The sequence below is a fragment of the Cherax quadricarinatus genome, chromosome 55, assembly GCF_038502225.1.
Source record: "Cherax quadricarinatus isolate ZL_2023a chromosome 55, ASM3850222v1, whole genome shotgun sequence".
Classification (NCBI taxonomy): domain Eukaryota; kingdom Metazoa; phylum Arthropoda; class Malacostraca; order Decapoda; family Parastacidae; genus Cherax; species Cherax quadricarinatus.
The window spans coordinates 43,667-71,464 of NC_091346.1; the positions used below are offsets into that span (position 1 = coordinate 43,667).

Sequence of the window (27,798 nt, forward strand, 5' to 3'; positions counted from 1 at the left end):
TATTCTCGTTTTTTTGGTCTCATTTGATAGAATGGAAGATATATTACAGAAACAGATATGATTTTGATTGCTGCCTCCACCTGTTACATAATGACATATTTTATTCATTCTAGAGTATATATCGTGTTTCTATGTTATTTATATTGTCTGTTATGTCATATTAGATGAACTGTGATATATAAATAAGCCGTATAGATGATATTAGCGAAATTATTCATGAAATTTGCTCCAGGTGTCCAGACAAACTCTCATCCACCGCCCATACCACTACATGAATGACATTTTAGTCATTCTAGAGTATATATCATGTTTCTATGTTATTCATATTGTTTGTTATGTCATACTAGATGAACTGTGATAGATAAATAAGCCGTATAGATGATATTAGCGAAATTATTCATGAAGTATTTTGCCCGGTCTCCAGACAAACTCTCGTCCACCGCTGACACCGCCCATACCACTACATGAATGACATTTTAATAATTTTAGAGTATATATCAGGTTTCTATGTTATTTATATTGTTTATTATGTCATATTAGATGAAGTGAGATAGATAAATAAGCCGTAGAGTTGATATTAGCGAAATTATTGAAGTACAGAATTCCACTGGAACGGATTACACCTACCATCCGACTTACGACCTGCTCGACTTATGACCACTCGACTTACGACCGTGTATTTTATGCCAAATTTCTGGGAAATAAACAATTATTTGTGTTGTACACAGTGCTTATCCTAAACCTTACAGTATAAAATACAGTACTAACAACATAAAAAGTAAAGTAAAACATGAAGTACCAAAATAAAACAATAAAATAAAGTCATTACAAAAATGTTTTGTTGATATTCAGTAGTAAAGTTTGACTTATGACCGGTTTCTCGGAACCGAACTCGGTCGTAAGTTGGATGGTAGGTGTAATTGCATTTCAAATAATTTAAATGAGGAAAATTGATTCTGCAAACGAGCAAATCCAGTTGCGAGCAAGGTCATGGAATGGATTAAACTCGCAAGTAGAGGTGCCACTGTAATAGTATTTCTTACCTTAAATTGTGGGTGCTGGTGTTTGTGGATGATTGTGAAGAAAGTGAAGAGTTATGCTGTGGCCCACTGGGCTGAGGTGTATGGTAGAGGTTCTGGTACTCAAATCGATGGTTGTACTGGATTGTACATAAATTCTGTAATGGATTTCTGTTCTATTTTACCCTGCAGTACATTACACAACTAACGGTAAGGCATAAACTGCTGTAGACACCATTTCAGGGTCCTCTTCAGTGATAAAGTCTAACTTTAAGTCATTCAGCCAGTCAGTCAAGTTAATAAGTCATTCAGTTAAGTCATTTAGTTAGTCAAGTCATTCACTCAATCAGTCAATCAAATCAGTAAGTCATTCAGTCAAGTCATTCAGTCTGTCAGTAAGTCATTCAGTCAAGTCAGTAAGTCATTCAATAAGTCAGAACACAATTTATTTACAGTGTTGTCCTTACAAAACTATGTAGTGATCTAATGCAGTTTGCCTCATAAACACTGTTTTCTGTTATAATAAGAGCATGGAAAGGTATGTATATGCTCTGCATACAAGGGGCTTTTGGTATGTACACCCAACTACTAGAATTCCTTGTACAACTATGTATCATGTCCAAATAAATTATATGAATATGAATGAGCAGGAATGGCCACTGTGGTGGCCCTATAGACCCCAACAACAACGGTCGCTGTGCCGCCGTCGTCACCACCACTAGCCACATACGTAATGACACAGTATTTTATTCATTCTAGTGTATATCTCAAATTTCTATGTTATTAATATTATTTATTATGTCACATTAGATGAATTATGATAGATAAATAAGCAGCCGTAGAATTGATATTAGCTAAATATTGAAGCATTTTGTCGTCCCTGGAATTCCTCTGGAACAGATTAATGCCATTTCAATTAATTTAAGTGAGGAAAACTGACTCAACATAAAAGCAAATCTGTATACGAGCAAGGTCATGGAATGGATTAAACTCGTAAGCCGAGGTTCCACTGTACGTATTTAGAAGAGGGACTGATAGGTCAAATCACTTTTTAGTGGTAGCTGCAATAAAACCAAAAGGTAGCTGGAATACAAAAAGAGAAGGGATGGGTGGGTTGGAAGTAGGGAAGTGAATATTTTAGGTGGAAAGGGTGGGGATGTTAAGAATTCACCAGAGAGAGGGAGAGAGAGAGAGAGTCAGAGAGAGTCAAAGTGAGTCAGAGAGAGAGAGTCAGAGAGTCAGAGAGAGTCAGAGAGAGAGTCAGAGAGAGAGTCAGAGAGTCAGAGAGAGAGTCAGAGAGAGTCAGAGAGAGAGAGAGAGAGAGTGTGTGTGTGTGTGTGTGTGTGTGTGTGTGTGTGTGTGTGTGTGTGTGTGTGTGTGTGTGTGTGTGTGTACTCACCTATTTGTACTCACCTATTTGTGGTTGCAGGGGTCGAGTCACAGCTCCTGGCCCCGCCTCCTCGCTGATTGCTACTAGGAGTGTGTGTGTGTGTGTGTGTATGAGTGAGTGTGTGTGTGTATGAGTGAGTGTATGTGTGAGTGTGTGTATGTGTGAGTGTATGTGTGAGTGTATGTGTGAGTGTATGTGTGAATGTGTGAGTGTGTGTATGTGTGAGTGTATGTGTGTGTGTATGAGTGTGTATGTGTGAGTGTGTGTGTGTGTGTGTGTGTGTGTGTGTGTGTATGTGTGTATGTGTGAGTGTATGTGTGTATGTGTGTGTGTATGTGTGAGTGTATGTGTGTGTGTATGTGTGAGTGTGTGTATGTGTGTGTATGTGTGTGTGTATGTGTAAGTGTGTGTATGTGTGAGTGTATGTGTGTATGTGTGAGTGTGTGTATGTGTGTGTGTATGTGTGTATGTGTGAGTGTGTGTGTGTGTGTGTGTGTGTGTGTGTGTGTGTGTGTGTGTGTGTGTGTGTGTGTGTGTGTGTGTGTGTGTGTGTGTGAGTGAGTGAGTGAGTGTGAGTGTGCATGTGTGTGCATGTGCACTCACCTATTTGTGGTTGCAGAAGTCAATTCATAGCTCCTGGTCCTGCCTCTTTACTGATCACTACTAGGTCTTCTCTCCCTGCCAAATGAGCTTTATCAAGCCTAGTCTTAAAACTATGCATAGTTCCTGCCTCCACTACATCACTAGCCAGACTATTCCACTTCCTGACAACTCTATGACTAAAGAAATACTTCTTAACATCCCTTTTAACTCATCTAGTCTTTATTTCCACTTGTGACCCCTTGTTTCTGTGTCCCATCTCTGGAACATCCTGTCTCTGTACACCTTGTCAATTCATTGCAGTATCTTGAATGTTGTTATCATGTCTCCCCTAACCCTCCTGTCCTCTAGTGTCATCAGGCCAATTTCTCTTAACCTTTCTTAGTAGGTCATTTCCCTTAGCTCTGGAACTGGTCTTGTTGCAAACCTTTGCACTTCCTTTAATTTCTTGACATACTTGACCAGGTGTGGGTTCCAAACTGGTGCTGCATACTCCAGTATGGGCCTGAAGTACACAGTGTACAGTCTTGAACAATTCCTTACTTAGGTATCAGAACACTATTCTCTGGTTAGCCAGATGCCAATATGCTGCAGCAGTTATCTGGTTGATGTGTGCCTCAGGAGATGTGCTCGGTATTATACTTACCCCAAGATCCTTTTTCTGAAGTGAAGTTTGCAATCTTTGGCCACCTAGCCTATACTCTGTCTGTGGTCTTCTTTTGCCTTCCCCTATCTTCATTATTTTGCATTTGGCAGGGTTAAATTCAAGGAGCCAGTTGCTGGACCAGGCTTCCAGCCTGTCCAAGTCTCTTCGTAGTCCAGCCCGATCCTCATCTGATTTAATTCTCCTCATTAACTTCACAACATCTACAAGCAGGGACACTTATGAGTCTATCCCTTCCATCATGTCATTCATATATACCAAAAATAGCACTGGTCCTAGGACTGACCCTGTGGAACCCCACTCATCACAGGCACCCACTCTGATACCTCGTCACATACCATGACTCGTTGTTGCCTCCCTGTCAGGTATTCTCTGATCCACTGCAGTGCCCTTCCTGTTAAGTGTGCCTGATCCTCTAGCTTTTGCACTAATCTCTTGTGAGGAACTGTGTCAAAGGCCTTCTTGCAGTCCAAGAAAATGCAATCTACCCACCCCTCTCTCTCGTGTTTTACTTCCGTTATCTTGTCGTCAAACTCCAGTAGGTTTGTGACACAGGATTTTCCTTCCTTGAATCCATGCTGGTTGTCATTTATAAGCTTGTTCTGTTCTAGGTGCTCCACCAGTCTCCTCCTGATAATCTTCTCCATGACTTTGCATACTATACACATCAGTGACACTAGTCTGTAGTTTAGTGCTTTGTGTCTATCTCCTTTCTTAAAAATGGAAACTACATTTGCCATCTTCCATACCTCAGGTAGTTGCCCAGTTTCAATGGATGTGTTGAAAATTGTTGTTAGTGGCACACACAGTATCTCTGCTTCCTCTCTAAGGACCCAAAGAGAGATATTGTCCAGTCCCAAAGCCTTTGAGGTGTCAAGTTCACTTAGTAGCTTCTTCACCGCCTCCTCGGTTGTGTGCATTTCATCCAGAACTTGTTTGCATATCCCTTGTTGGTGTACTCCCCTATTCTGGCTTCCCAGAGTCCTTTCTGTCTCCACTGTAAATACAGTGGACCCCTGGTTCGTGATATTAATCTGTTCCTGAGAGCTCATCGTAAACCAAAATTATTGGAAAGCAAATCAATTTTCCCCAAAAGAAATAATGGAAATCAAATTAATCCGTGCAAGACACCCAAAAGTATGAAAAGTTTAATGCAATAGAATAATTACAATAACAACAATAACAATAGAATAATAACAATAGAATAACTGACACTAACCTTTAATGAAGATCTGGTGATGATTGATGGGATGGGAGGAGGGGAGTGTGTTGAACCTATTGTTTAGAAGGGGAATCCCCCTCCATTAGGACTTAAGGTAGCTTTTCCTCCTGAGTAATGTAGGTCCTGCTTGGCAATTTCTTCCAAAACAGGCCTGTTTTGTCACAATTAAACACTTGTTCAGGTTTCAATCCTTCAGCCTCTATGTACTCCTTGAATTCATGCACATATTTTTCAGCCGCTTTGTGGTCTGAACTAGCAGCCTCACCATGCCTAATCACACTATGTATGCCACTACGATTCTTAAATCTTTCAAACCAACCTTTGCTGGCCTTAAATTCATTCACATCACCACTAGTTGCAGGCAATTTCTTTACCAAATCGTCATGCAACTGCCTAGCCTTTTCACAAATGATCGCTTGAGAGATGCTATCTCCTGCTATCTGTTTTTCATTTATCCACACCAATAACAGTCTCTCATCATTTTCTAACACTTGCAGTCGCTGTTTCATAATCACAGTTGCACCTTTTGCAAGAACAGCTTCCTTGATTGCCGTTTTCCTGCTCACTAAAGTAGAGATGGTTGATTGGGGCTTACTATACAACCTGACCAGCTCCAATACACGCACTCCACTTTCATACTTTGCAATTATCTCTTTCTTCATTTCAATAGTCATTAGCACCCTTGGTCTTGAAGGGTTGGCACGAGAAGCTTTCTTGGGGCCCATGGTGACTTATTTTGCAGAAACAAGCACCAAAAACAGTGGTAATATGGATAATATGGAATGTACCGAATGTATCCTTAGATGTGCACACACTGGCTGGCTTGTAAACACTGGACACGTCTCGTACGAATCGTATTGCATACTGGGTTTTGTAATGGGAACCGAGGCAAATTTTTGGCAATATAATGCATCGGTTACCGGATTTATCGGATACCGATAGCATCGCGAACCGGGGGTCCACTGTACTTCCTTAACCCTTTTAGGGTTTGTCCCACAGATCTATGGCTTTGACGCCAGGGTCCAAGCCGTAGATCTACGCTAAAATTCTCACCGCTTCAAATTTAGCACGAGAAGGCTGGTAAACCTACATCTAAGAAAATGGGTCTGTGTAGTCAGAGTGCATAGAAAACAAAAAATCAGGGTGCCCGCATGGCATTGTGGAAATGCCATCTCAGTACGCCTTGTTCACTATGCCTCATGGCAAGGAAGCTCTCACTCCTCAGTAAATTGGGACTCTCTTCTTCCCAAGTGATAGTTCTAACACTGATGGAAGTGGATCTGAAGAGGAATTCTATGGTTTTGAACCATATAGAGATGCTAGCATTAGTTTAGGGTGGTAGAAGATAGGTAGGGCAATGGTGTTGTCAATAGCCCTATATGCCTCTAACACATTGGAGGAGTTAAGTTTCGTGTCATCTTTTTCTATCACTTAACTTATTGCTACACTGTTAATGCTACACTTTTTCACTGGCTGGTGCTATAGCCTTTATCGATTCCTGCTCCTTTAGTATCATACACATCGTTGAATCACTGAAGAAGGTGCATTCTCCCCTCTCTCTTCCTCCTTCACACTCATACTTTTCAACAACTTCTTTCTTAAATTCCAACATGCTTCTCACTTTCTTTACCAAAGGAATTTTACTAAGAACTTTATTTGGGGCCATGGTTGCTTATTTTGCAGTTTCACTTAATCAATAACCACAATAAACAATGGATTATAGCGAAATGTTTGGGTGAATGAGCAGAAGTTTCCTCACTCGCCCAGAGACATAACCAGACTGATACGAGTGGCTGGCGGCAGCGGGTTGATGCGTCCCATACAACTGATAAGTGAAATAACGGCCAATAACCAGAAGCTGAAAAACTCGCCAACAAGCGAGTTGGCTGATAAGCGGAAAAGCTGATAACCAAGGGTCCACTGTATTTTGAATTTTGTGTGAAATTGGCCAAATTACCAATTTCAACTAATTGGCCAAATTACCAATTATTTGAAATAGTTGATCGGGCAATTTCTTGTGCTCAATGGATAAAATGGAACACATACTAGTGAAATAGCTAAGAGTTTGGTCTAATGAAATAATGTAATTGACCAACAATAGGACTCAAATTGGGGAAAATTGTTGATGCATAAATATTGCTGATTTAGCAAAATTTGAGAGAGAGCATAATTTCATAAATTTTTTATCGAATTTCATACTTTTCATTTTATTACCTTCAGAAAAAGATTCTCTACAATTTCATAAGAAAAATAATAATAATTTTTTTTTTTAAATTCTTGGACCCTGTGGGGAATTTTCTGATTAGGGGTCTGGACCCTCACGGGTTAAATATAACACATCACTGCATTTACATACAATTACGTACATTGTAATCCTTTTTTTACAATTTAGAGACCTAAAATTATTTTGCTGGCTGTTTTGGAGGGTATAAAGAATGTAGTCATATTTTCCCCATATGTTTCTCAGTTCTGTTTACACAAGTTTTGATAACACACTGTTTTCAGGAATGTAACTACCTTGTTAATTAAAAGCACCAAACACTACAAAATTATTTATCCCCAACAGCTTTTAACATTTCTGTCTTGATTTCATCAATCCCAGCTGTTTTTACCCCCTTTCATTGTACCCACTTCCTCACACACCTCCACCACTTAATAATTAATGACTGAATTAGACTGCTAAGAATTATGAGTTAATGAATAAATTATTATATAAATAACAATCCAACACATTTTACACGATTACCTGTTTTTGAATTGCATCAAAGGCCCGCCAAAGATTGCCATTTTTACTGGCTATATTTCCTGCTTTCTGCATCTGGTCATCCCGTGTTTTTTTCAAATATTGCTTTTCTGCAAAAAAATTGTGTCCACACTGACATATGTACTTGCGAACATGAATTATCGCACTACATGTTGGACACCTCTTTTTGCACCTGCCTTGAAGACCTGTAAGAACACATTACCTTTTGAAACATATTGAATATCAAAGAAATTTACATGATACTATACAGTATATGAAAGACCTCCAAATATACTTAAAGTACTACTGTATTAATGACAAGTCAAAGTAAATAATATTTTTTATGTGGTATCTGAATTCCACAAAAATAAAAGTGTCTGTCTGTAAGGGTGAAATGGGAAATACACAAAAAATATTATTAAATAAGTAAAATCCTAAGAGTTGTAGATGAAATACAGCACAGGAGGACCCCACTTATACAGCAGGTTATGTTCTGGGCTACTGCTATAAAGCAAAAGCTGCTGTAAAGTGAACTTTTTGGTTTTTTCAACTGCATATAAAACCCTGATAACATGTTTACATAATCATATATTAAGTGAGCAATAGAACTAGGCCTATAAAATGCATATATGGTACACAGATTACTTACTTTAAAATATTTTCATCTTAAGTTTATAGTGAGTGGTGAATACAGGTCCTCCATCACAAATCCGGCATCATTGGGACCTGTAGTGTGCCGGATTACTGAGTTTGCCAAATTACAGAGTGGTTAGGTTAGAATACACTTAATAAAATTAACCAACTTGACTTACACAGTTCATTGAACATCGGCAAAAATTGAACATTTCCGCTACTTTGAGCTCAATTTCAAGGTACTTTTCGTTATGAAAGCAATCAAAATCAAGTCTATTTCTGTAATATATCTTCCATTCTATCAAATGAGCCCAAAAAATGAGAATACAACCATAAAAACCATACGAAAATATACTGCAAAGAGGCGGCTAATGACTGAGAAGTGAACTCCCTTATTTATCGTCCGTCTTTTTTATTTTTGTTGTACGTTAAGAAGCATGGCGTCAGAGCAAGTTGCAAGCCCTCGTCGACTTTCCAACGGTCTGATATTAGCTGAGTGGACTGGCCAGGGGACTCTGCCACGCTATATTCACTCCTGTGCAGCCCTCAACAGACGCTAATACATTGCATTGTACAGACCTCCTCAACGTCGATGTTATAAGTGTCAGTGCTGGGGCCACATTGCCAGGAAATGCCCATCTAAGTCACACAGGTGTGCAGTGTGTGCCAATGCTCATCCTTCTGAACGGTGTTATGATATGATCAAACAGCAACAGACTGTTGCTAAACAATGTATCAATTGTAAGACCTCAGGAGTCACAGCAGCTCATGCTGACTGCAGTGTGAGGGCTGATTGCATTGCAGCCAACCGCACTTCACCCTGTCCCCCTCATAATGACCCCCCAGAACTACCAGGTACCTCGGGTCTGAATACTGGCTCATGCCTGCCCTCAGACAATGGGGTTGAGCACCTCACCTGGGGAGCACGTCAACAGACCCCCATCACGTCGGCTGTCAATACCAGCCTAGCTGAGTCAGCTGACAGTCAGCCAACGAGCTCAGCTGACCAGGACTTCACGTCTCCAGATGTTCCAAGTCTTGCTCCTGTGGTATACAACCTGATGTCGCGCATAAAAGTATGTACTGGAAACACAACAATTTCTCCTGAAACAACAACTTGAACAACACAAGGAAAGATGTGTAGAGTGTACCAATAACAAGATTGTCACAATTTGTGAAAGCAAGTATAAGGTTGCTGAACAAGGTGGTGGTGGTATTCTTAATTACAGTAATGACGAATATAATACTTGTGTTGATAACTGTAGTGAGCATCATAATGAAGGCTATGGTATCAATGATGTTAGTAATAGTGATGACCGTAATATAAGTGGTGGTGAAGAGTGTGGTGAGGGCAATGGTGTCTATAATGTTAGTAATAGTGATGAGCGTAATATAAGTGGTGGTGAAGAGTGTGATGAGAGCGGTGGTGTCTATAATGTTAGTAACAGTGATGAGCGTAATATAAGTGGTGGTGAAGAGTGTGATGAGAGCGGTGGTGTCTATAATGTTAGTAATAGTGATGAGCGTAATATAAGTGGTGGTGCAGAGTGTGATGAGGTTAACCACATAGACATTAATGTTGAATACAATACTGTTGATAAATGTAATGAACACAATGTTGGTAGTGGCGCTGGTGATGACAGTTGTAGTGTTGCGTGTAATGTTAGTGGAGGAGGGAATGTGAGTGGTGGTGTCACCTATCATACATTCACACATAAACAGCGTCGTGCTCTGGGTATACGAAGACTCCCACGAGGCCTTACAACTGGAAGTGCACTTACAAAACTCATGGACAAGGGTAGCACTGTTGACATTGATAAGGTCTGCTATTTATATGAACAATTTTTTCATTATGCTGAGAAACTCAAGATGATCCCAGGACTACTATAATGGATCAAAACTCGTATAAACTTTCTATATTAAGCTGGAATATTGCATCACTTAGAAAAAGACTTCCTGACCTTCATCATAAAGTAACCACCGAACCCAGTGATGTTGTGTGTCTACAAGAGTGCAGAGTCCCTGAAAAATCCCAACCCCCTAAATTACCATCATTTGTTGCATATAACCTCAAATCTACTAACTCTTGTGTTCTGTATATTAAAAAATTGCTTCCCCATCAACTTCTTGCACACAAGAAAACAGAGGGGCTACAATATCACGGTGTTAGGATTTATATAGGGAACTCTGCTCTCAACATATTTAACTTGTATGCTCCTGCTGATAAATTTAATTACTTGGAGCTCCCAACTTGTGCTCATTCTGAGCCTACCCTTATTATTGGTGATTACAATGCGAGACACAAAAGCATTGGAAACTCACAGTTTGGTAATCGTAATGGTAATCAACTGTTGTCACTCTTAAACAGTCATGATAATGTCCAAATTGTAGGTGACCTTGAACCCACACATATCTATGGAGGCATCCTTGATCTGTGCCTGGGCTTCAACATTACTTCTGCCAGCTGTGAGTCTTCCATTGTAACAGATATAGCGTCTGATCATTTCCCTAGGCTAACCTCACTAGATATTGGTAATACTATCCTTCCTGGTGGGATATTCAAACGGAAATGTTTTAATGTTCCCACTGATCAGCATGATGACTTTGTTGCACATGTGACTGGTATAATTCCTATGAGTGTTCCTCTGTAGAGACCTTTAACAATGATCTTGTGAGCAGTATTCAGAACTACTTAGAGCCGCCACTGAAACCTCTTGGTACTCTAAACCCAACAAACTTCCATAATAATCATACCTCCTTCAAAAACCATACTTATTACAATGATTCGAAACTTCGTACACTGAAACGTACTGCTCGCAGACTAGGCCTAGCCTATAGAAAACATCGTACCCCTGGAATGCTGAGGCTCTTCCAAACTGCCCTTGCTGCTGCCAGAGAGCGTATGACAGAGCTGCGGCAAACAGACTGGGAAAAATTTGTCAACGGTCTTAATGCTCACACCCCACTTAGCCGGGCATGGAGGGACATAAATAGAATTAAGGGTAACAGAACTGGGCTGATCACGCACCCTCATCCCTTACATAGGGCGAATGAGTTAGTCAGTGCTTGGGCTGCTACATCTAGCTATGACAATCTTCCCAGTACCACACAGGCAAAATTAAATGACAAATATGATGCAAGGGAGAGACTTGTTTGATTTATGCTCAGCAAGGCAGATGATTGCAACATTCCTTTCACTAATTATGAACTTGATGCAGCACTAACTAAGGGCAACTCCACGTCGCCTGGTGAGGATGGTATTACTTACAACATACTCAGATTGCTGTGTCGAGTACCAGGTAATCCATTACTTGAATTATATAACATGAGCTATGTAACTGGGGAGCTCCCTCAATCTTGAACCAACAGCCTCATCATTCCAATTCCTAAGCCCAATCAACAAAATGCATTTCGCCCAATATCTCTTACTAGCTGCTTGTGTAAAACATTTGAGAGAATGATTCTTAATCGTCTCATGTACAGAATCAAACAATTTTTGTCTCCCCGGTTACATGGTTTCATGCATGGAAGGAGTGTGCATCATTGCATAGCCACCTTTCTCACCCTGCACACTGACAGCTCATACACTACCTTCCTTGACCTTGAATCCGCTTTCGATGTAGCCAACCGACATGTAATCATTAGTGAACTTGCCAGAATGGATGCTGGAGGATGGCTTCTCCGCTGGATTAAAGGCTACCTGTCCAACAGAAAATCGTCTGTGTTGTTCCAGGGACATAGAAGTGTAACTAAAGACTTTGAATTAGGAACCCCACAGGGAGGTGTGCTCAGTCCCACACTGTTCAATATTCTAATTAATGCATTACTTAATGCTATGCCTAGTCAGCCCCATCATTATGTGATTAGTTTTGCTGATGATACAATGATTCACACCACCGAATTCTCCAACACCCAAAACATTCTTAATCATGTACTAGCCTCATGTCAGGGCCTGGGGTTGATAATCTCTACTGATAAAACAAAGATACTCAATAGGCGTCCTCCTCGACAGAGAAGCACAGTTCGTCAGATCCAATTGCATGATGGGTCTCTTCTAGAATATGTAAGCAGATCCAGGTATCTAGGCTTTGAGGTTCCACTACTTGGACCTGTTGTAACAAGACTTTGTCGCCAATACAAAGAACGACTAAGAGCACTTAGAGTTGTGGCAGGGCTTCACCCCAGGTATGGTGCTAATGTTAAAATTGTGAAAATGATGTATCTTGCTTATATTAGATCATTGGTTGATTATGCTGCGCCACTACTTGCTCTTGTGTCTGACTGGAAGCTTGGAGGGCTGGAAAAACTGCAGAACGAAGCAATGAGGATCATTTTAAGATGCCCTCGTACTGCCAAAATTTTAAATATGCAAAAAGAACTTGATATTCCAAGCATCAGAGATCGTGTTACTGAAAGAAATATCCTAATTGGGGTTAATATGCTCAGGCAAGCTCATTCAAACCCCTGCACAGAAGCCCTCCAAACTTTCCTCAGCACTGGTGAACACTCCTCCAGATGGATCGAAAAAACTGGAACCGACCTCCGCATGAATCAGATACATGATCTACGTCAAGTAAGGCAACAGCGGCACTTCTCCGCTCCATGGAATATTACCCCATTCCAAACTACCATTCCTCCATTTCCCCCAAACTACTTCTTAACCCTTTCAGGGTCCAAGGCCAAAATCTGGAGTCACGCACCAGTGTCCAAGAATTTTCAAAAAAAAAATTTGTTATTTTTTCTTATGAAATCGTAGAGAATCTTTTTGTGAAGGTAATAAAACAAAAAGTATGAAATTTGGTGGAAAATTGACGAAATTATGCTCTCGCGAATTTTGATGTGTCAGCGATATTTACGAGTCGGCGATTTTGCCGACTTTGACTCCCATTTTAGGCCAATTACATTATTCCAATCAACCAAATTCTTAGCTATTTCACTAGTATTACTTCTATTCTATCGATTGAGCACAAGAAATCGCCAAATCAACTGTTTCAACTACAAAATAAAGTGATCGGAAATTGTTAATTTGGCCAATTTAACACAAAGTTCAAAATATTCCAATTTCAAAATAGGCTCCAGAATAAACAATGTAGGTATTCCTGGAACTAAACTAACATTTCCTCTGTTCATTAGTTACATTTTGAGGCTTTACAAATAAATTCCATTTTGATTTTTTATTCACATAATGAATTTTTATTCACACCAAAAAATAGAAGATTTACTGTTATGCAATACTGTAATAATTGTATAAATATCATCACCATATTTGTGAATGTATATTAGACCCACCAGCTGACATGTATTAGATGTGTGAGGTCGTTTGTTTACTCTTGAATATCGGCAAAAATTTAACATTTCCGCTACTTTGAGCTCAGTTTCAAGCCATTTCCAGTGCTAAAACCAATCAAAATCATCTCTATTTCTGTAATATGTCTTCCATTCTATCAAATGAGACCAAGAAATCGCAAATACAACTATAAAAAACATACGAAAAAACACTGCAAATTCGCTGTTTTAATCGAAAAATCATGATTTCAGTTTTTTCTATTATACACAGTGTGCTGCAGGATCTGTTTTATGTGGTGCACACATATCACATAGATATATTCTCTCATATCTAGGCCCAAATGTACCACTCACAGTTTATCAGAGTGAGCTGAGCTCATGGCGTAGATCTACGGTTTGGACACTCACCGTAAAGCCGTAGATCTACGGGACGGACCCTGAAAGGGTTAAATCACAACCAAAACTTTGCCTTGAAGCCAAACATGAGGCCTTAAGCTGTATTGATAACTTAGTCACACAGCACACACTCGCAAATTATTTACGCTGATGGTTCTGTTCACCAATCCACTGGTGCAGCTGGTAGTGCTGCTGTTGTCGTACAGAGTGATGGCTCTCTTAAAGAAATTGGAGCACGCATCAATAATTGGGCCTCTACCCTTCAGACAGAACTGTTTGCCATACTCCTTGCACTGAAATGCATCTATGTATCAAAGATTGGCAGTTTAATTGTAACTGATTCTCTGTCATCCATAAATGCTCTCAACTCATTAAGCATAAATTGTGGCATGCTTGTGTCAGAAGCCAGACATAGGTATGGTAGGATTGTGGACAGTGGAGTCAGAGTGCACATGCTGTGGATTCCATCTCACATTGGTCTTCAGATGCATGGTAGAACTGATAAATTGGCTAAGCTGTATGCTTTCAAAGAGGGAGTAGATTACAATATTGGCTTGTCAGGTAGTAGTTTGAGAACAATAATACGAAAAGAACTTCAACTGAATTTTATGGACTTAAGGCTCAGGGAGATTGACACCAGTGAGTCCATCTATCATCATTCTATCATGCAGGAGGAGCCACATGTCTTTGGTGCATCCAACAAAATAAGCAGATCTTGGATGTCACTACTGCCCGGCTCCGGCTGGGTTACAAGTATCTTTGGCAGGTTAAATCACCACCACCAGATGTAGACCAAATGAAATGTAAACTTTGCCAGATGGACTATTGTCACACCCTGCGTCATTATGTACTGGAGTGTGATAAAAATTAATGAATTCAGAAACAACTCACTCAGAAATGTTCAAGAAATGGCAAAGTATTTCATCCACAGTGGTATATTGCAGACCATTCTGGAGAAATACCCTGACTTTGCTAGCTGTAAATAAAGCATTACCACATGTGTGCATGTGTGTGTGTGTGTGTGTGTGTGTGTGTGTGTGTGTGTGTGTGTGTGTGTGTGTGTGTGTGTGTGTGTGTGTGTGTGTGGGTGTGTGTGTGTGTGTGTGTGTGTGTGTGTGTGTGTGTGTGTGTGTGTGTGTGTGTGTGTGTGTGTGTGTGTGTGCATGTGTGTGTGTGTGTGTGTGTGTGTGTGTGTGCATGTGTGTGTGTGTGTGTGTGTGTGTGTGTGTGTGTGTGTGTGTGTGTGTGTGTGTGTGTGTGTGTGTGTGTGTGTGTGTTTGTGTGTGCATGTGTATGTGTATGAGTGGGTGTGGGTGTGTGTTAGTTAGTTACCATTTTGTTCTAGGCACGTGTCGATTAGACACTAGGCCTGTTGTATATGAGTACGTGTGTGTGTGTGTGTACTCACCTATTTGTACTCACCTATTTGTGGTTGCAGGGGTCGAGTCCTAGCTCCTGGCCCCGCCTCTTCACCGGTTGCTACTAGGCCCTCTCTCTCCCCTCTCCATGAGCTTTATCAAACCTCGTCTTAAAACTGTGTATGGTTCCTGCCTCCACTACGTCATTTTCTAGGCTATTCCACTGCCTTACAACTCTATGACTGAAGAAATACTTCCTACTATCTCTCTGACTCATTTGTGTCTTCAACTTCCAATTGTGGCCTCTTGTTTCTGTGTCCCCTCCCTGGAACATCCTGTCTTTGTCCACCTTGTCTATTCCACGCAGTATTTTATATGTCGTTATCATGTCTCCCCTGACCCTCCTGTCCTCCAGTGTGGTCAGGCCGATTTCCCTTAATCTTTCCTCATAGGACATTCCCCTTAGCTCTGGAACTAACCTTGTCGCAAACCTTTGTACTTTCTCTAGTTTCTTGACGTGCTTTATCAAGTGCGGGTTCCAAACAGGTGCTGCATACTCCAGTATGGGCCTGACATACACGGTGTACAGTGTCTTGAATGATTCCTTACTAAGGTATCGGAATGCTGTTCTCAGGTTTGCCAGGCACCCATATGCTGCAGCAGTTATCTGATTGATGTGTGCTTCCGGAGACATGCTCGGTGTTATACTCACCCCAAGATCTTTCTCCTTGAGTGAGGTTTGCAGTCTTTGGCCACCTAGCCTATACTCTGTCTGTGGTCTTCTGTGCCCCTCCCCCATCTTCATGACTTTGCATTTGGCAGGATTAAATTCGAGAAGCCATTTGCTGGACCAGGTGTCCAGTCTGTCCAGGTCTCTTTGAAGTCCTGCCTGGTCCTCATCAGATTTAATTCTCCTCATTAACTTCACATCATCTGCAAACAGGGACACTTCTGAGTCTAACCCTTCCGTCATGTCGTTCACATATACCAAAAATAGCACTGGTCCTAGGACCGACCCCTGTGTGTGTGTGTGTGTGTGTGTGTGTGTGTGTGTGTGTGTGTGTGTGTGTGTGTGTGTGTGTGTGTGTGTGTGTGTGTGTATGTATGTATGTATGTATGTATGTATGTATGTATATATATATATGTATGTATATATATATATATATATATATATATATATATATATATATATATATATATATATATATATATATATATATATATATATATATATATATTATCATGCAACTTGCAGTGGATGATAGGAACAGCTAACTTCTGACCTCGAGTTTGGATATTTCTTGGTCTCAAATGATAGACCAGAATAGTTTGTTTCATGGATTTTTACTAGATCTGCTTCAACTATTCAGACTCTAAACTATGACTAAGTATTCTTGGTCATACTTTATTGACTGAGAAATAGATTTTTTTTGACACGATGGATTCAAAATGGAGGGCAAATGTCAAGCATGAGAGGCCTGAAGATGTTATTAATGAACAGAAAAAAAAGCTGCTTTAGTGGATAGAATACCTACAGTGGTTGTGTTGGACTCTGTTTAAACTGGATTTTGAGGACTTAAAAAGTGGCCAAATCACCAATTTCTAGGCATTTTATAGGGTAGTTCTGATACTTGAATGGGCTCTTTCTAGCTCTCAATCAATATTATGGAAGGCAAAACAGCCAAGAACTGGACCAATTTGAGTACTGGAATTAGCTAAAAATAGGCCTCAAAATAGGCAAAATTGTAGCTGTGGAAAGTGCTCCCTGACCTTCAATTTCACACCAGTATAGTAATTCCATAAGTTTTTCATCATATCTTGCAATTTTGGTGTCATTATCCTTCAAAAAAATTCTTTGTCTTTTTTTTTTAATTGTGACACTGAGAGGTCTTTTAATTTGAGGGTTGCAACAGTCAAGGGGTTAAGCTGAGGGACTGACCACCTCACATCAAAGCTGAGGGACTGACCACCTCACATCAAAGCTGAGGGACTGACCACCTCACATCAAAGCTGAGGGACTGACCACCTCACATCAAAGCTGAGGGACTGACCACCTCACATCAAAGCTGAGGAACTGGTCACCTCAAAATTTCTACTTCTACTGCATCACTATTACATTTGCCCATATTACAATAAAGAATCCTATTGCACAGACAAAAATACCTTAGCATTCATGCCCAAGACTTTTCAACATTTTACCAGAAGACATCAGAAACATGGCTGGTACAAGTGTAGAAGCCTTCAAGAGGAGACTGGACAAGTATCTTCACCAAGTGCCAGATCAGCCAGGCTGTGATGGACATGTGGAGCAGTGGACTTCCAGCAGCAACAATTTGGCTGACCAGGCAAGCACTAGAAGAGCCTGGCCCACAGCCAGGCTCCGGCGGTAGAGAGAGACTCGAAACTCATCAAAGGTAATAGATACTCAATTATGTTGCACGTCTTATTCTTCAACTCATCGGTATTGTACAATATCAACAATAAGATACCTGTTTAACAGAGCAATACTATGGTACTGTATCTCGGTACATGGAAAGTCTTCACTAATTTGCTAAACAACTGTTTAGCATGACCTACTACCACTAGTGGGCCCAGCTCACCTGTGATGTCAACTCCAGCTACTACACCAAACTTTCGTTCCAGTATAATGTCTGGCTACATGCCTCTGCCTTAGGCTGGAGGACTGACCACTTGATGAATAAAATGAACATGTACATCACTTGGGAATCTTTATTGCCAAAACATCTGCCTGCACAGCAGGTTGCTTCACTCGAATATAACACTGGAAAAAATTTGGAGTGATCAGTTCCGTGACCTAAAGCAGAGGCATATGACCAGAGTGAAGAGTGTAACATTCAGATGTCATTCATCACTTGAAAATTGGGATGCAATCAATTTTGATCCAGGGAAAGGGAGAACAAGTAGAATTCCTTCAATATTGAGTCCCTCACTGAATCTTGGAACCTCCTTTGATAAGTGGGTGTTGCACAGGAAGAGTTTACATGACCTTATATACTGTAGCATTAGTGAGGTGCAGCAACTGAAGTTGACATCACAGGTGAGTGTGGGCCCACCAGTGGAAGTCATAATAAACAGTTGTTAGAAAGGGAGTTGAAAATGTCTTTCCTTGTACCAAGACACCATGGCTTCCTGTGTTTGACAAGTTTTATATTATTGATGGAATACAATACAGCCTCTCCTCACTTAGCGACGTATTCTTTTACTGACGACTCAGACTTACAATGGGCTCTCTGACCAGTATGCATACCTAAATAATGCATATTAGAGCTGATTTCCTCTATTCCGTTTATTACAATATACAATGCACTACTGTATAAACATTTAAAAATACATACACCAGAGATGTTATAAATGGTGCAAAGATGATATTAAAACAATATCAAAGATGGCTGACAAACCCACTACTATTATAGTATGCCACACACTTAGCGATGAATTCGTTTACCAATGTGATCATAGGAATGAACCTCCATTGTTAAGTGAGGAGATGCTGTACTGTATTGTACCTACAAGTTGATGAATAAGACATGTGTAACACTTGTGTATCTTTATTGAAAAAATGTTTTGCCTGCTTTAGGCTGATATAGTACCTTTGAAGTTTCAAGAGTTTAACTACTCTCAGAGCCGGGCCACGGGCCAGGCTCTTCTAGTGCTTGCCTGATCACCCAGGCTGTTGCTGCTGGAGGCCTGCTGTCCCACATATCCATCACAGCCTGGTTGATCTGAGGGACTGACTACCATCTATCAAGGCGGAGGGACTGATCACTTTAAAATTACTTCTTGTACTGTCTTCAGGGTTATATTTGACTGTATTTGACTGAAGTAGCTTGATGTACAAGTGAAACATTTCATCAATTAAGATACCCATGTGTTCCTTTTTTTTCTTGTTGGAATTGTATACTATCAATAAAATGGTACTTGTCTTATACAGTAACACCATGGTATCTTAGTACAGGGAAGTCTTCTGCAGCTTCTTTGCTAAACATCTGCTCAGCATATCTATTTCATGTAGTGGGCCACACTCACCTGTGACATAACTCCACCTTGTATTACTGTTGGTAGAATTACCAACAATATGTTAGGCAAAAGGACACAAAGTGCAACTAATGTGACAATGGAGAGCGAAACGTTGCCACAATAAAATGTCACATTAGTTGCACTTGTGTCCTTTTACTTAACATAACTCCAGCTGCTACAATTCACTTCTGTTTCAGGTCTGGCTGCATGCCTTTGCTTTAGGCTGAGAGACTGACCACCACCTATCATGGTTGAGAGACTGATCACCTCAAAACTACTTTTGCTACTTTATCTTTAATATTAAGCTGTATTCACCTTTACTCGACTGAAGAAACCTACTGTGCAGGAGAAATATTTTACCAATAAGATACCTAAGTGTTGAATGTGTCTTATTAATCAACTTGTTAGTACTGTGTACCATCAAATATGAGACTATCAACAATCAAGACCGAGGGATTGAGCACCTCAAAATTACTTCTATTGTCTCCACTGGCGCATTCACCTGTATTCGACTGAAGAAGCTTGTTACACAGATGAAACATTTCAGCAATAAGACATACAAGGGTTGAACATGCAACTTATTCATCAGCAGCTCTAATTTGGACAACACAAATATTCTCCCCTACCCAGGCAATTTTAGGGCTTTCATTCTTCACGTCATATTTGAGGCAGTTAGGTTGCGTTTCCAACAATCTAACCTAACCTGACCTGTACGAGTAACCATACTGAAAAATACACGTGAAGAATACAGAGGGTTGGGATGGAGACAAATCCAAAGTGGTCCAATTATTCCAAAAGCTTTTGAGACCTAAAATTGCCTCATCATATGATGTAATAAACTGTTTTCATCAACAGGTGATGATGGCCAATGGCTATTAACCCTTTGAGGGTTTTCGTCGTACTAGTACGTCTTACGCGTAGGGGTTTTTGACGTACTAGTACTCATAAATTCTAGCGACCTCAAATCTAGTGGGAGAAAGCTGGTAGGCCTTCATATGAAAGAATGGGTCTATGTGGTCAGTGTGCACAGTCTAAAAAAAATCCTGCAGCACACGGTGCATAATGAGAAAAAAAAAACTTTTTCCATTTTTTTTTAATAAATCAGCGACTTTGCAGTGTATTTTCGTATAGTATTTATTGTTGTATTCTAGTTTTCTTGGTCTCATTTTATAGAATGGAAGACATATTACTGAAATTGAGATGATTTTGACTGGTTTTACAATGAAAGGTGCCTTGAAATTGAGCTCAAAGTAGCAGAAATGTTCGATTTTTACCAAACTTCAAAAGTAAACAAATCGTGCCAAGCGTGCAATACACGTCAACTGGTGAGTCTAATATTCTTTCACAAGTGCACCAATAATATTTATACCATTTTTTACACTAATGCAGTAGTCTGCATAACAGTAAATCTTATATTTTTTGTGAGAATAAAAATTCAAAGTGGAAAGCAAAAGAATATAAGAGGGGCCTTGAGACGTGACTAATGACTAGAGGAAATGTCATTTTAGTGCCAGGAATGTCTTTCTTGTTTATTCTGGACCCTATTCCGAAATTGGCATCTTTTGAAATTTGTGTGAAATTGGCAAAATTGCTAAATTCTGACCACTGTACTGGATAGTTGAATTTATAAATGGGTGGTTTCTTGCACCCATTCGATAGAAAAAATGGAGTTCTAGCGAAATATTCATGTTTTTTGTCGACTAGTACAGTGAAATTGGCCGAAAATGGGGCTCAAAGTGGGCAAAATCGCCGATCCGTAAACATCGCCGAGACCGCTAACTTTGCGAGAGCATAATTCCGTAAGTTTTCTATCAAATTTCAAACTTTTGGTGTCGTTATGATCGGGAAAAGATTCTCTATCTTTTCATAAGAGAAAATAATTTTTTTTTTTTTTTAAATTTGGCCGACCCTGAGAACGAGTTTCGGAGAGGGCCTGTCGACCCTCAAAGGGTTAATAGATGATGTGATGAATGGCTGTGCAGCGATGAGACCAAAAAATAATCAACAAGTCATGAGACCAAAAAATTATCAATGGGTCATGTGAGGAATGACTATCAACAGATGAGACCATTAACTATCAAAAGTTAATGTTACTGACGACCTGCAATATAACTGACTGGTTTCAAGAGTTTTCCTTCTCAGCTTGATATGGGGACAGGCTTTTCTGTAGTGTTAACACAAAAAGGCACAATACCGTGACTGGAACGATACACAAATAACCCGCACATGGTCGAAGTTGGACTAAAACGTCGTCATAAGCTCCTCTCTTTTATGTGCGGGTCATTTGTATATTTTCTGTAGTGTCTCTTCACCTAGGCTGTTGGTGTTGGCAGCCCTATGGCCCACTTATCCATCACAGCCTGGCTGATCTGGCACTTGGCAGAGGGCATGATCCCATTTTCTCCTGAAGACTTCCACCCTTGTTTCAGCAATAGTCCTGATGTACGCTGGTAACAAGGTGAATGAATAGTCATGGACTACCACCAGATGATGTGAACAATAGCTATCAAAGGGTGGTGTGATCAATAAGTATCAAAGAGTGATGTGACCAATGTCTATCAATGGATGATGCAACCAACAACAATCACGTGATGTAACCGATATCAACAGGTCATGTGGCCAATACTATAGATCATGTGGCCAATACTAATCAGAGGTCATGTGGTCAATACGAATCAGAGGTCATGTGGCTAATACGAATCAGAGGTCGTGTTGCTAATATTAATCAGAGGTCGTGTGGCTAATACTATCAGATCATGTGACCAATACCATCAGATCATGTGACCAATACCATCAGGTCATGTGGCCAATACTATCACAGGTTATGTGGCCAATGACTATCAACAAGTCGTGACTAATGATAGTATGTGGGATGCAATCAATGAATTATCAACAGGGAATGTGAACAATCATTTTCAACATGTCTATGTGACCAATGATTAACAGGTCTTGTGACCAATGACCAACATGTGTGTCATGTGTGTGTGTGTGTGTGTGTGTGTGTGTGTGTGTGTGTGTGTGTGTGTGTGTGTGTGTGTGTGTGTGTGTGTGTGTGTGTATGAGTGTGTGTGTGTGTGTGTGTGTGTGTGTGTGTGTGTGTGTGTGTGTGTGTGTGTGTGTGTGTGTGTGTGTGTGTGTGTGTGTGTGTGTGTGTACTCACCTATTTGTACTCACCTATTTGTGGTTGCAGGGGTCGAGTCTTAGCTCCTGGCCCCGCCTCTTCACCGGTTGCTACTGGGCCCTCTCTCTCCCCGCTCCATGAGCTTTATCAAACCTCGTCTTAAAACTGTGTATGGTTCCTGCCTCCACTACGTCATTTTCTAGGCTATTCCACTGCCTTACAACTCTATGACTGAAGAAATACTTCCTACTATCTCTCTGACTCATTTGTGTCTTCAACTTCCAATTGTGGCCTCTTGTTTCTGTGTCCCCTCCCTGGAACATCCTGTCTTTGTGTGTGTGTGTGTGTGTGTGTGTGTGTGTGTGTGTGTGTGTGTGTGTGTGTGTGTGTGTGTGTGTGTGTGTGTGTGTGTGTGTGTGTCTGTCTGTCTCAACAATCAATATTTGCACCAATAACTCATTACAGTTGTGACCGGGTGTGGAAGTGTGAATTGCTCATTACACTATAATTTGTTCATGATTGTAGCCATGTATAAACGTAAGTAACCATTCTTACAGTATTCATTACCTTTGTAACTTGTGAGTTCATTACCTTGTACCAAGTTCAGCCATCAAAACTTTGGGGCCCAGTCCCTGGACCCATTACGTACCTCTGTAATCTGTAAATACCTTTGTAACTTGTCATGATTGTGACTAGACCTACCTGGAGTTCATTACCTTTGTAAATTGTGAGTTCATTACCTTTGTAAATTGTGAATTCATTACCTCTGTAACTTGCTCAGCTATCAAAACTTTGGAGTCCAGTCCCTGGACCAATTATGTACCTCTGTAATCTTTTGACTACCGCCCACAGGATGGGTATGGGGTGCATAATAAACATATTAAACTAACTAACTAACTTTCCATCATACATTGCCTAAGTTTCAATGAGATAGCCCAACAAACAACCGAGAAAAAAAAATATTTACCAAAAATCATATATGGCAAGCCCAAGCTAGGTACTGGAAATAAGTCACTTTGTCTGACTTTTCTGGGTTATCCTAGGTTCTCTATACATACACTGCTATGTATGATAATCTATGTAACTGTATTTGTGTATACTTGAATAAACTTATTTACTTCTAGTCTGTCAACTGAGTACAAGAAACCGCCCATTCACTTATTTCAACTACCCAATAAAGTGGTCAGAAATTGGCAATTTGGCCGATTTCACACAAAATTCAACAGATGCCAATTTCAAAATAGGGTCCAGAATAAACAATGCAGACATTCCTGGCACTAAAATAACATTTTCTCTGTTCATTAGTCACAGCTACAGGCCCATCTTATATTACTCTTGCTTTCCATTTGGAATTTTTATTCACAAAAAAAAAATAAAAGATTTACTGTTATGCAGACTACTGCATTATTGTAATAATTGTATAAATAATGTCAAACCATTCTTGACTCCGTATTGGAATTTAGACTGGCAGGCGGACAGGTATTGGACGGTAACGTCATTTGTTTACTCTTGAGCTTCGCTAAAGAATAGAACATTTTCGCTACTGTCAGCGCAATTTCAAGGTACTTTTCATCATGAAAGCAATCAAAATCATATCTATTTCTGTAATATATCTTTCATTCTATCAAATGAGACCAAAAAAATGACAATATAACCATAACAACCATACAAAAATACAGTGGACCCCCGCATACCGTTGGCCTTACATAACGTTAAATCCGCATACCGATACGTTTTATCGCTAAGATTTTGCCTCGCATACCGCTAAAAAACCCGCTCAACGCTATTCGTCCGAGTCGCATTTAATGTGCGGCCTAAGCCAGCCTCGCATGTTCCGCCGGTGGCATTGTTTACAAGCCAGCCTCCGCGGTAACATCCAAGCATACAATCGGAACATTTCGTATTATTACAGCGATTTTGGTAATTTTATTTGCAAAATAAGTGACCATGGGCACCAAGAAAGCTTCTAGTGCCAACCCTGTGGTAAAAAGGGTGAGAAATATTATCGAAATACTGTGGTACCATGGTCAGCTGCTGATGCTGCTGCTGCTGTAGCACTGTCAGCTGCTGCTGCTGCTGTAGCACCATCAGCTGCTGCTGCTACTGTACCACCGTCAGCTGCTGCTGCTGCTGTAGTACCGTCTGCTGCTGCTGTAGCACCGTCTGCTGCTGCTGTAGCACTGTCAGTTGCTGCTGCTGCTGCTGTAGCACTGTCAGCTGCTGCTGCTGTAGCACTGTCAGCTGCTGCTGCTGCTGCTGTAGCACTGTCAGCTGCTGCTGCTGCTGTACCACCGTCAGCTGCTGCTGCTGTACCACCGTCAGCTGCTGCTGCTGCTGTAGTACCGTCTGCTGCTGCTGTAGCACTGTCAGCTGCTGCTGCTGCTGCTGCTGCTGCTGCTGCTGTAGCACTGTCAGCTGCTGCTGCTGCTGTAGCACCATCAGCTGCTGCTGCTGCTGTAGTACCATCAGCTGCTGCTGCTGCTGTACCACCATCAGCTGCTGCTGCTGCTGTAGTACCATCTGCTGCTGCTGTAGCACCATCTGCTGCTGCTGTAGCACCGTTGTTGGTGTGGCTTATTGAGAATACCAAGAAACAATTAACCCCAGAGGGTTAAGATAAGATAAGATTTCGTTCATATTTTTAACCCCGAAGGGTTAGCCACCCAGGATAACCCAAGAAAGTCAGTGCGTCATCGAGGACTGTCTAACTTATTTCCATTGGGGTCCTTAATCTTGTCCCCCAGGATGCGACCCACACCAGTCAAACACCCAGGTACCTATTTGCTGCTAGGTGAACAGGACAACAGGTGTAAGGAAACGTGTCGAAATGTTTCCACCCGCCGGGAATCGAACCCGGGCCCTCCGTGTGTGAAGCGGGAGCTTTAGCCACCAGGCCACCGGGCCTGGGTTAGCCAACCAGGATAACCCAAAAAAGTCAGTGTCATCGAAGACTGTCTAACTTATTTCCATTGGGGTCCTTAATCTTGTCTCCCAGGATGCAACCCACACCAGTCGACTAACACCCAGGTGAACAGGGAAAAATGCCTGGAACTAGTGCTCATATTGGTGAATTTAAAGCCAGCAAAGGTTGGTTTGAGAGATTTTAAGAATCGTAATGGCATACACAGTGTGATAAGGCCTGTTCTGGAAGAAAATGCCAAACAGGGCCTACAGTACTCAGGAGGAAAAGGCACTCCCAGGACACAGTGTCTCATCAGTCATTGCTGCATCTTCAATAAAGGTAAGTGTCATTTATTCTTCATTTAGTAGAGTAGTACATGCACAATATATATTGTGCATGTACTACTCTACTATTGTGCATGTATCCTTCTCTTTGTGTGTAGGAAAATGTATATTTCATGTGGTAAAAAAATTTTTTTTCATACTTTTGGGTGTCTTGCACGGATTAATTTGATTTCCATTATTTCTTATGGGGAAAAATTCATTCGCATAACGATAATTTCGCATAACAATGAGCTCTCAGGAACGGATTAATATTGTTATGCGGGGGTCCACTGTATACCACTAAGCGGCCGCTAATGGCTGAGAAGTGAACTCCGCTATTTATGGTCTGATTTCTTTCATTTTTGGTGTACGTGAAGAAATATCTTTCCATCATACATTGCCCAAGTTTGAATAAGATAATCCAACAAACAACTGAGAAAATAATAATAATAATAATAATATCTTTATTTACTACAGGCCTAGCTGACATCAGTGACATACTACTGTATAGAAAGGCACTTGTTATGCTGAGTATTTCAAGAAAATTAGGTCAGTGTCCCAGGATAACACCCACACTAGTCGACTAACACCCAGGTACCCATTTACTGATGGGTAAACATAGACAACAGGTGTAAAGAAACACGCCTAATGTTTCTACCCTGGCTGGGAATCGAATATTTACCAAAAATCATGTGCAACTCTTGGGTATCGTTACTGAGGAAACGTTTCGCCACACAGTGGATTCATCAGTCCATACATAGGAGAAACTTGAAGAACAGGAGGAGAATGAGGTAATCAGTCCCTCAACCTTGAGTTGATGTGTTCAGTCCATCAATCTTGAGTAGAATACGGCATATGAGCGGAGAAGCAGCTTATAAACCATATGGCAGGAGAGGTGCAGCAGTCATAGGTGGTGTCACATTTGTTCAATGTGGAAGTAGGTCGTGCCCAAGAATTAGGCAAGCGAAGAATTCCTAAGTATAAGATCCCAAGAAGTTGCAGTGTCTGACAGGTTTGTAGATGAATGATTCAGAGAATCGACATGTTGATAAATTAGACACATGTGCAACTCTTGGGTATCTTTACTGAGGAAATGTTTCGCCACACAGTGGCTTCATCAGTCCATACATAGGAGAAACTTGAAGAACAGGAGGAGAATGAGGTAATCAGTCCCTCAACCTTGAGTCGATGTGTTCAGTCCATCAATCTTGAGTAGAATACGGCATATGAGCAGAGAAGCTCATATGGACTGAACACATTGACTCAAGGTTGAGGGACTGATTACCTCATTCTCCTCCTGTTCTTCAAGTTTCTCCTATGTATGGACTGATGAAGCCACTGTGTGGCGAAACGTTTCCTCAGTAAAGATACCCAAGAGTTGCACATGTGTCTAATTTATCAACATGTCGATTCTCTGAATCATTCATCTACAAACCTGTCAGACACTGCAACTTCTTGGGATCTTAATACTTAGGAATTCTTCACTTGCCTAATTCTTGGGCACGACCTACTTCCACATTGAACAAATGTGACACCACCTATGACTGCTGCACCTCTCCTGCCATACGGTTTATAAGCTGCTTCTCCGCTCATATGCCGTATTCTACTCAAGATTGATGGACTGAACACATCGACTCAAGGTTGAGGGACTGATTACCTCATTCTCCTCCTGTTCTTCAAATTTCTCCTATGTATGGACTGATGAAGCCACTGTGTGGCAAAACGTTTCCTCAGTAAAGATACCCAAGAGTTGCACATGTGTCTAATTTATCAACATGTCGATTCTCTGAATCATTCATCTACAAACCAAAAATCATATATGGCTAACCCAAGCCAGGTACTAAAAATAAGCCACGTTGACTTTTTTGGGGTTATCCTAGGTTCTCTTCACATATGCTGCTATGTGTAATAATCTATAGAGAGAAAATAACTTTTTTGTTTCATGTTTATGGTGGAGTATGAGTGTATATCATAGTTAGCCCTGTGCTATACTCCGTTTTCTCTAATATAAGCCCCCAAGACAAGGATAGGAGAATGGTATTTGTTTACCATATCCTCTTCATAACTCTGTTGAACTGCTCGGTGTTATGCCAAATATTATTC

The 27,798-nt window shown here is 40.7% G+C and overlaps 1 protein-coding gene across 1 annotated transcript in view; it reads right to left on the reverse strand.

The window, feature by feature from the left end:
* LOC128698913 (uncharacterized) overlaps positions 1–7,844 on the reverse strand; it is a 35,146-nt gene extending 27,302 nt beyond the window's left edge. The window contains exon 1 of the mRNA XM_053791317.2: positions 7,642–7,844. Within this exon, the coding sequence (XP_053647292.1) occupies positions 7,642–7,713 (72 nt within the window). The 5' untranslated portion in view covers positions 7,714–7,844. The remainder of the gene's footprint in view (positions 1–7,641) is intronic.
* Positions 7,845–27,798: the final 19,954 nt, after the last annotated feature.